The sequence below is a fragment of the Saccostrea echinata genome, unplaced genomic scaffold (assembly GCF_033153115.1).
Source record: "Saccostrea echinata isolate AGI-Se365-2 ecotype Australia unplaced genomic scaffold, CSIRO_AGI_Sech_v1 ptg000004l, whole genome shotgun sequence".
Classification (NCBI taxonomy): domain Eukaryota; kingdom Metazoa; phylum Mollusca; class Bivalvia; order Ostreida; family Ostreidae; genus Saccostrea; species Saccostrea echinata.
This window is the reverse complement of record NW_026889753.1, coordinates 1412816-1423545: the sequence shown is the minus strand read 5'-3', so window position 1 is coordinate 1423545 and position 10730 is coordinate 1412816. Positions and strand designations below refer to the sequence as shown.

At 32.5% G+C, this 10730-nt stretch overlaps 1 protein-coding gene across 1 annotated transcript; it reads left to right on the top strand.

The window, feature by feature from the left end:
* Window positions 1-9999, top strand: LOC133179199 (uncharacterized). Its single transcript, XM_061313992.1, has 5 exons — window positions 1-1275; window positions 4581-4674; window positions 5120-5167; window positions 8892-9146; window positions 9749-9999. Exons 1-5 carry the CDS (start codon window positions 16-18, stop codon window positions 9997-9999), a joined length of 1908 nt encoding a protein of 635 aa, XP_061169976.1. The 5' UTR covers window positions 1-15.
* The last annotated feature ends 731 nt before the right edge of the window (window positions 10000-10730 follow it).

Genomic DNA, 10730 nt, shown 5'->3' with positions numbered 1-10730 from the left:
TTCATTATTGGATTTATGGAAGCTGACCAAGCAGGGAAAGGACACTTTTCAAAGATGCCATTGCAACTGTTTATTACAACTGCATCTGAACTTCCCGTGAATGTTCAAGTACAGGCTCCAATGGTAAAGGACCTCTATCAAGGCGACAATTTTATGGTTAAAAAGGGAATTATAAAGCAGGTATCAATCCCAAAGTCCCTAAGATCACAGGAAACAGAGCGTGCAAAGAAAGCAATTCACGTTGTTGCTTCCGATGAAATTGTTGTTTTCGGAATAAATCAGGCACATTTGTCTACCGATGGATTTCTTGGAATACCTTTGGATGTTTTGGGAACTAAATATTTTGTTCCATCCTTTATTTCAACTGCTGAACATTTCTTTCAGTCGGCGATACTCATAGTCGGAACACAAGACAGGACCATGTTAAATATCAAACTGCCATTGAAAAATAACATTGATATTCAACTCGAAGGAAAAAGTTACAACCGTGGTGATTGGATAAACATTACAATTAATAAATTTGATACATTACAGCTTCGTTGCCACGCTGATTTAACAGGTACCCTTGTTTTATCTTCGCAAAAAGTATCCGTTTTCGGTGGATCGACTGTAACTTCCATCGGAGTTGGAATTTCACGGGATCACATCGAAGAACAAATACCACCTATAAATGTTTGGGGGAAAAGGTTTGCAGTAAATTCATTTCCCGATACAAATCCAAACATTCTCCGATTTTTGGCAAGTGAAGACGATACAACAGTCAACATCAATGATAAAGAAACTGTTCATATAATGGCTGGAAATTTTCATGAGACACATATAGATAGTTTCTCTTTTATAACTTCCAACAAGCCAATTTTATCTATACAGTATGTTCCCAGTGGAACATGTCATAGAGATGATCTTAAACCAGGTTGCCATAAAGGCGATCCAGCTATGACTTTAATCCCCCCAACAGAACAAAGCAACATGTTTTACTCGTTTCTAACTCCTGTCTCATCTCAGAATTCAAACTTTAGTAACATATTCATGTTTGTTATAGAAGATTCTCGCGAAAACGGAATATTGCTAGACAAAAGAGCTCTTAGAAGAAGTGAATTACACAGTGTGGTACGCAATCACAATCTTACAGCTGGTTATTTTCAAGTACCACCTGGCAGTCATACCATAGAACATTCTTTAAAAAATTTGCCCTTTGGAGGTGTACTATATGGTGGTATCAAGTATGAGTCGTATGCTTTTCCAGTTGGACAAAGATTTGCCACGATTAATAAGGTATGTCCCTTCGGTAATGAAATTGTACTGTGCTAAATGAAAGGAAGTAATCTTAAAACCATTAAAAAGAATTTCAATGCTACACAATTAATTGTGTGCTAAAAGCATCTTGATGATCGTTGGTTTAATGTAACCCATATAAACACTCCACACCTTTGGCATTTCTTTAGTATGGAAGCGTATTAGTGTCAAGGAATAATTTTTTTAAGTTGGTAATTCCAACTTAAAAGTTTGTAATTCCAACTTTAAAGTTGGCTTTTCCAGCTTTAATCTTGGTTTTTCCAACTTAAAAACTGATAATTTCAACTTTAATACTAATTTTTCCAACTCTAAACTAAAACAACATACAATAAATCAATCCAACTTTAAAGTTGGTAGTTACATTTTTGAAGTTTGTAATTCCACCTTTAATCTTGGCTTTTTCAACTTTCAAGTTGTCTTTTCCAACTTGAAAGCTGGTAATTCCAACTTTAAAGCTGGTAATTCCAACTTTAAGGAGGCTGGGGGGTCAACAAATTAACCACAAATTAAGCACCAGATTTAACTTAATTTTTTAGATATGATATCTTAAGCTGTCAACTATCATTTGGCAAAGAAAAATTTCAAAAAATTTAGTTTTAAAATTTGATCATTTTCTATATCTTCATATGGAGCTCTTCTTCTAAAGGAGATCAATATAGTCTAAAAATGGCCAAAACCCCCCAGCCTCTTTAAAGCTGGCATTTCCAACTTTTAAGTTGGCTTTTCCAAATTTATAATTGGTAATTTTAACTTAATTCTTGGCTTTTCCAACTTCAATTTGAGCATCTCAAATTTTTTCCTTAGCCTTTTTCCTTTAATTGATATTATTATCAAATTTATTAATGCAAACTTAATACACTGAAACAGATTGGTGAGGAATTAAACTGAGTAAATTATTGACCTTCCCAATGACCTAACATAAAGTTTTCGAAGCTCTTACATCTGTTCTTGGCCCATCTTATATAATTTTATAGAGGATAACTTCATACAACTCCGTAGATGAGAGCATTTCAATCATACCTTTTACATAGACCAGACATATATAAATTTATTGAGAATGAGTTTAACCAAATGAGACCATATTAGGTGTTTGATATAGAGGATGAATCAACACTATTTTTTATGATACAAAGATAAATGTACTAAATATATCGATTCTATATATTGAAAATTATTCCTTTTTTTCATCATAGTTTAAACAATGAAATGTTATCTTTGGTTGTTAGTACGAGAATTAATGTTGCAGCCGTTGCAGAAATTATGCGGGTTATGTATTTTTTTTTTCTGCAATAGCTACAACGTTAATTCCAGAACTAACAAACAAAGAAAAACATTTTATTATTTATATTTATATCTATATAAATAACCACATAAAGTAAAATTAAGTACGTTTAATATTGCATTATCGATATGTTTGTCATTGTTCGTTTCATTGATGGAAGAGCCGCTGCTCAAGAAATCTATACAGGTGGCTCGGTTAGTGGCGTTTACTGATTGATAAACGACCGTGGAAATAGGAAACAAGATTCACTGGATGTAAATATTTTTTAATTAAATTGTTTCTTTCGTTAGTAATTCTAAAACAGCAACAAAAGTATACTAAAAACGTAGTAAGCCATGCAAAGTTAGAAAAGCCAACTTTTAGTTGGAAAAACCAAAATAAAATAGGAAAATCTAACTTAAAGGTTGAAAAAACCAATTTAAAGTTGGAATTCAGACTTTTAAATCTGAAAAGCCAAGATTAAAGTTGGAATTACCAATTTTTAAGCTAGAATTTCCAACTTTAAATGTTGGAAGAGCCAAAAGTTGGAAAATACGCTTCCGTACTTAAAAGAATTATCAGTCATTTATTTTCAGTCAAATAGTAAACATTTAAGCACCTGTTTTTGTGCGTGCGTCGTCTATTCTCCTTTTGAACATTTTCATCTTCTCTGGAACGGTTGAATTAATTTCAATATGGTATTTAAAGGAGGACGAATTGTGATTTTATGCCTGAGAGGTTAAACCAAAAGCATAAAAATTAATACAATTTTCAAAAATCTCCTCTTTTTCTCATAAACATCTATAAGGCAAGCCGTTGGCCTGATTTTAAAAAGCAAAAGGCCTTTATCAAATTCGTGAAAGTCATTGCCCCTGGGTTGTGGATTCAGGGTGGGGCTAAATTAGTCGAATATTGAGAATGTATTACATGTTTATAATATAAAATTTTCTTCTTTAATAAGGGATATCAAGCAGGTAAACTGTTTGCACATTAACAATAATTATTTGACCTTTTACAAAAAATGTCAAATTCATAGGTCTTGGGTCCAGCGGTTAGGCCCCAAGTGAGAATAAAGTGACCGTATATTGAAAATACAACTGTAAATTGCATTTTTAAAAATCTTTTTTTCTTAAGGACATAGAGTGTGCAAACTGATTAATATATGACTTCAATCAGTACTCAATCCTTTACTAAAATTTTTCAAATTTTGTCATATGTGTAAAAAAATATATCTTTGAAAATCTTCTTTACATATGAATAAGTAGCAGGTAATCTGTATGTAATCAGGGTGGGAATAAGGTGTTTACATATTGAAAATACATAACATTTTTAAAAATCTTCTTTTCTGTAGGACACAAAGTAAGCAAACTGATTACATAATTAGAGTGACTATTTAATCCTCTGCCAAAACTTTCTACGTTTTACCTTTAAAAATAGTTATCGATATAACACAGAGAAATCATTTTACTTACACCTATCACTTTAACAAAATTATAAAACTCATTACCCTCTGGCCAATGGTTTAGGCCCCAGGCCTCGTTGTTGGGTCAATTAATGACCTTTGACCTTTGGGAAACTTCATACAGGTATGAAGATATTAACTCTCTGCATGTTCAAATAATAGAGAGATACCACAAATGTATACAATCGCAAATACATTTGGGAAACTTCATACAGGTATGAAGATATTAACTCTCTGCATGTTTAAATAATAGAGAGATACCACAAATGTATACAATCGCAAATACATTTGGGAAACTTCATGCAGGTATGAAGATATTAACTCTGCATGTTCAAATAAAAGAGAAATACCATAAATGTATACAATCGCAAATACACCAGAGAAACATTTTCTGGAGAATTTTGTTGTTGTGTTACAAATGTCTTTTATATAAAGGAAGTTTCACAAACGACTGAAATAAATAGAAAGGTTGACAATACGATGATTAAATACAAACAAAACGATGTACACCCACAATAATTGCATTTTTTTCTTTACTTCATCTCAATTTTACTTTTTCAGAAAGAATGTCGCCCTCTTGTGATGTACATTGGAGATGGTGTAGATAATGATTGCGATGGACAAGTAGATGAGGAGATTTGTAATGATCTACAAGGTAAATTGTTTAAGATAGGAATATTAAAATAGACTCAAACGTAAAATGTAGCCTCTTCTTGACAAAGATATATTGAATTTATATTCACTGCAGATATGTGCCGTCTTCATAATTCAGTCCTAGCCCTAATGGTTAATTACAAATGTCAAACATATTTAATCAAAGGATAACAGATATAAGAATGCGACGCAGCATTTCATTGCTTTAACATATATCAATGTAAAACTAGGAATTTTGATCCTAGAAGGGGGTGGGGGTTTAATTAGTTTGTTTTCATATCCCTCCTTCTTAAACGATACACAAATTGAAAGAAAATAATGTTTGGTACCAGTAAGATAAAAAAAAAAAGATTTTTGTATTTTTAACTTAATCAAAGTCAGTTGTATGTTTTTCTTTCAAAAGATATTATCCTTTTTGTTAATTGTAAAAGGGATTTCAATTACAGATAATGATATGGACGGACAAACAGATGAAGATTGTTTAAAAGCTCTTAGTAAGTTTGATAAAACTGTAAATCGAATCATATGTGTGCAATTAGATGGCTTTCCTTCAGTCAGTCAACATTTCATCAAGTTATCAAATTTGAAACTCTTTTGAAACGAAAACATAGTTCAGTTTCTGTTTTAAGATATTTAAACTCTGAACCAGGGATCGGAAATAATTTCTGACATACATACACTGAACAAATATCGGGACAAAATGCATAATTAATTTTAAAAGGTAAATATCAAATATATACGGTATAAGAATATGATAATGGAAAAGATAAATGGAAACACTTATATAAAATTCACCAAAACATGAGAAAACCTTCTTCTTCTACAGTTTCTGAAAGCACACTTCCATGCCCATTCTTTTTAAATTCGATTAGATTTTTTAATATTGTATTTTTTATTATTTGCGCACAAAATTAATTATTCTTGATCTGCCTTTCCAAAAAAAGAATACATGCATATAGGAAATGAAATATGGAGATAACAAATAATATTCAAACTCAAAAGTCCATTGAAACGATACAAATCAGGAGCAGAGCAAAAACACAGTCCTCTGAAAAACAGAGGTGGGATCATGTGCCATGGAGGAGTGAGCATCCCCTGTCGACCGGTCACACCCGCCGTGTACTCCTTGCCATGATAGGGAAAAACGGACAAATCCGTAGACAATTCTTTGTGTAAATAATGACCTAACTTTTAGAATGAAAACCGTCAGTCAGCGACTTAATGATAGGTTGTATTTGCTGACAAGGTCATTGTATCGACTATAAAACTTGCAAAATTATTTTGTTAATAAGCTTGTGCTTCTACACAGGTACTCTGAAGTTGATATTAAAAAGATGCTCGAGTTTCTAATTGACAATATTTATGTACCATTTCGGAGATCAGGCTCCATGATCATGAAACAAACTTAGACTTGTCAAAATTGCAAACATCTGAAAGATAGCTAATAATCGTCAGCTGAGAGTCTTAATTTACAGACAATAGGGATTTGATGACGCAGTGTTGATTTTTTTTTGACTGTTTGACTTCAAAAACATTTCAGCACAATAAACAGATTTTCACTTAAGCTTAAAATATTTCATGATTCCTGGGGCCAGGTCTTCCAACAAACTGTTGGAATTCCAATGGGTACCAACTGTGCCCCGTTATTAGCAGACCTATTTATGTATTCATATGAAGCACAATTTATTCAGAACTTTTGTACAGGTATATATGATTGTGAAAAGAATACAGTTACTTGAAAGAAAAGAGAATATCAGCATTGTCTTCTATTATGTAGATAAGTAAACTATCGGACCTTCACTCATACGTGTACATACATGAAGGAGGCATTGTACAGTGTTACCTCGGTATATTGCCCTCCGTTATATTGCCACCCTCGCTTATTGCCAGGAATTCTCGAAGAACGGATTTCACCTTGTGTTAATACACCCGTTATATTGCCACCCCCGCTTATTGCCATCCGCCACTGGAGGTCAAATTATGTAAGGAAAACCCTCGGTAACAATGCCAATTATCTATAGCGCGTGTCGGTAATTTGGACACCACACCCGTGCTTTGACAGTGGTTGCGTGAAGCGTGACTGCCTGGACAAGGAATTCAGCTAAATTAAAAATATTCGTTGTATTAAACTCAAAATTAGCAATGTCTTTGGCGTGTGTTTTTAAGATAGAAGAATTATTTCATCACAGAAATGAAACGTCAGGCGAGAGAAAGCGTACAAATTTAGATTACGAAAAATAAAAAGATTGATCAACAATCGATCTATTTGATCGTAAATGGCCGATTATTGCTTATATTGGATAATGCACAAAACCATAATAAATGCAAAAATTCATTTGTGTCCCCTTAGATTAAGAAGCTATTCTATCGATCAAAAAGGAAACCCCATATCTATTTTTAGACTACCATAATTCCGCACGTGAAAATATTAAGGATTCCGCTAGCCCTGAAATTTTCTTTAATTGTCGGGCATTATTTGATTGATAAATATCAAAACAGAATCGGAAGAGTACACAGGTACTAGCAAACATGAAAATACATGTTTAATATAACGGGTTGACGTATTCTGACATGTGACTTACCATTCGTCAGTCATGATGCATTACCAACCGAACTTTTTAACTTATTCAGAAATTTTTGAGACGGTGAAATAATCTACTTTCGATTCAGATGAAATTAATGATAATTCTCAAAAACTTTTTTATACCAAGAGGCCATAACGGCCACAGACATTTTTGGCATCAATTCTTAGAGCATGACGAAAGGAAATTGATACGTTCAATATTCTGATATTTTATTTCTTTTTAGTCAAAATATTGTAAAAAATAAATAAATAAATAAATAAATAAATAAATAAATAAAAAATAATAGTGACTTTTTTCCAACTGCCCTTACACACATGTGACATAAATAGAGTGTAACTGAAATAAATTACGTAATCTATTTATTTTGTTTTGATAACCCACTGAATTGTAATTTATAGCAGAATTCGTTATATTGCCACCCTCGCTTTAATGCCAAAATCTGTCTTGGACAAAAGTTGGCAATATATCGAGGTATCACTGTATAGTCGATTTATCTTTTTTCTTATTGTACATTAACTTGCAACGAGTGATTAAACAGAATGTAAGAAATATGGATGGAAAAAGATGTAAGGCGACTACTTACTTAAAAACAAAATTTTCAAAACTTTGACATTCTTGATATTTCAGAAAAAAGAAGAAAATATCCACCTTAAATTGTTAATAGATTGCGTTTGATGAAATATTTATGAAAACAAGGACAAATGTTATATATTTCCGTTCTTCTGAACATCGAAACATTAAACTAACTTGTGTCTGTCTGTCAGTTAATCCGTAAAGCTGTTCTCCCTCATTCAGTCTATCAGTCCCTTCTCAATCCGTCTGTTCTATATATTCTTCAACCACATTTTTTATTCAGTTTATGTCACTCTTTCGTCAAATAGTTACATTTAAATAACATTCCCTAGGTATTTTCCATATAAAGTGTGTCGAAAGCTTCGACATTTAAAGCACCATAACATGGACGGGGAGGTCAAAAGGTATAAGTAATGATTTTACTTTAAGGACCCTCTTTAAACTAATGAAAATGTTTTACTGACATTGAGAAAAAATGTTTCATATAAAGTTGTCAATACTTAGTCTATGTATTTAATTTTCAATATATGAAACCTGCCATTTACACCCAGGAAAAAATGTTCAAAGACAACACAGTATTGATGAACACAAATCATTGTTGCCTATTTAAATGGGGAATATATATGTTAATAAATTGTTCAATTAATTTACTTTGGCCTTACAAAATGTTAGATAAGCTCGAATTGTTTACAATAAGAGTAAAATGCTGATGATTTTAATTTATTTAGTTTTAGATTAAATGGCAGTAACGGCTATTTACCGTCAGCTTAGCCATATCAATTGCAATGTGTATCATTTAGACAGGCATACCGTTTTCAAAGCAGGGGTACTTTATCAATCTACAATGTACCATGACATTAATAAATGTTACTAAAGTATTGAATTCTTAATCCTGGACGTTCATCGTGTCATAAAACGGACGGTTGTGCAGAACAAATTTTCATAACGCTCTAAGGCATGTGATTCGATTTGTTAGCTCAGCCGTCCGTGTTATGACAAAATTTACAATTCAATGCTATAGGATTGGTTTAAAGATGAATCTTTTATCAATCTTTTTAAGGTACAACAACAAAATCCACACCATCGACAACAACTCCCCCGAGAACAACACCGACACCAACATCAACTACAACATTTAAGTCATCAACATCAACAGAAACTGATCCATCAGTGCCTTCAAAGACAACGACAAAAACGCCTTCGCCTACGGCAACTACAACAACAGCATCAAACACGACGTCAACAGTAACACCGATAACAACAATTAAAACAACACTTAAACCAGTAGTTACAACTTTGAGTTCAATACTTCAACGTGAGTTCAGAGAAAACTTGATTTCGTTATAAATCAGATCCCTGATACATATTTACTTCATCCTCAAGGATTGAAAAGGATCAACCATCCGCAAAAGGATTCGATATTCTGGTCCTCTGTTAAACAATCTGGGTTTTGAAAAAAAAATCTTTATAAATACAAGAATCTCCGAATGTGTCCAGTCCTTAATTAGCTTTACTTTTGTGTCTCTGACTCAAAGTTTTAGGATGAATTAGTCATCCCTATTTCTCTTCTTTTCGAAATCGTGAAGTGTCATTTCTATGCTTGAAGCTACTGCAATTGAGCTTTTTTGCGTATTTTTATTATTACGTTTCAATTAGTTTTTGTTTGAAAGAAATTACATCCTTCAAATTTAAAATTGAAATAGATTAAGCTGTAAGGATCCGTACTATCCGTGCCTGATAACTTAAGATTTTTCCTGTTATTTGACTGGTAGAGTAAATTTGAGTTTAATTTCAGTTCGTAAAAAGGGCCACAATTTATTTTAACTCATAATATCTTTACACATCACGTTTTCATAAAATACATTTATTACACAATTTAATATTTTTATTTAATTTAGCACAATATTTTATCATTAGAAACACAGATGAGTGAGGAACCACAACGACCAGCCTGGTTTACCTATACCGAGTATGGCATAATTGGAGGAGTTTCTGTTGTTGTTATTGGAGCCATTGGCGTGTGCTGTAAGAAGTGTCTAGGTCTGTTGGGAAAACGCGACGACGACGAAGATGAAGAAGAGTATAGACGAAAAGTATACAAGAAAGCTAGACAGGCTTTTGGCACTCCTTCTATCCGACCGATGTATATAAATATTCGAAAGACATGAGCTGTTAAAGTCAAAAGAAAGATATCGAAGAATAATATATATCCCAAGATATTCTTGTGAATAGAAATGAACATTTACAAACTTCAACTTTTACAAAAAAATTGATATTTTTTTGTCACTTTTAAGCTTTTCACGAAATTTCATAGTGATGTTCAATATATGTCCAAGATCTAAAATTACACACAATTAGATTATTTCATTCAATATGGAAAATCTGGTTAAAACATTTAGGAATGAATGACATCTATTTAAATAATGAAGTATACTTATTAAGAGCCATTCTCTGTAACGACTTGAACTTTTATATAGGAGCTGTGGCACGCATAGTCTCAGAATTTCTCCAAACTCTCTATGATAAAAGTCTTTGATACCATAAACTCAAATCAGGCAGAAATTGGTTGCTACGTGTCATGGTTACCATGGCAACATGTCCTAAAGTTTGAAAAATGGCATTTTTCAACATGTTCAGAGTCCCAAAGTTAACGTTTGCAGCAAAGCAAACAAGTGGCAATGATTGTTTCTGAAAGTTGTAGGCCTGATGTCTTAAATGCATGATAAACATGTTTGGTAAATCAACTATTACATACGTTACTATGGAAACAAAGTATTCAAAAGTAATAATTTTGCTCATTTAATTTTATAAAATCAAACACTTAAGAATAAAAAAAATTATAGGTTGAAATGCAAGCAAATAATAGACAAAAGATCCTTGTAACATATACCAAGGAAGA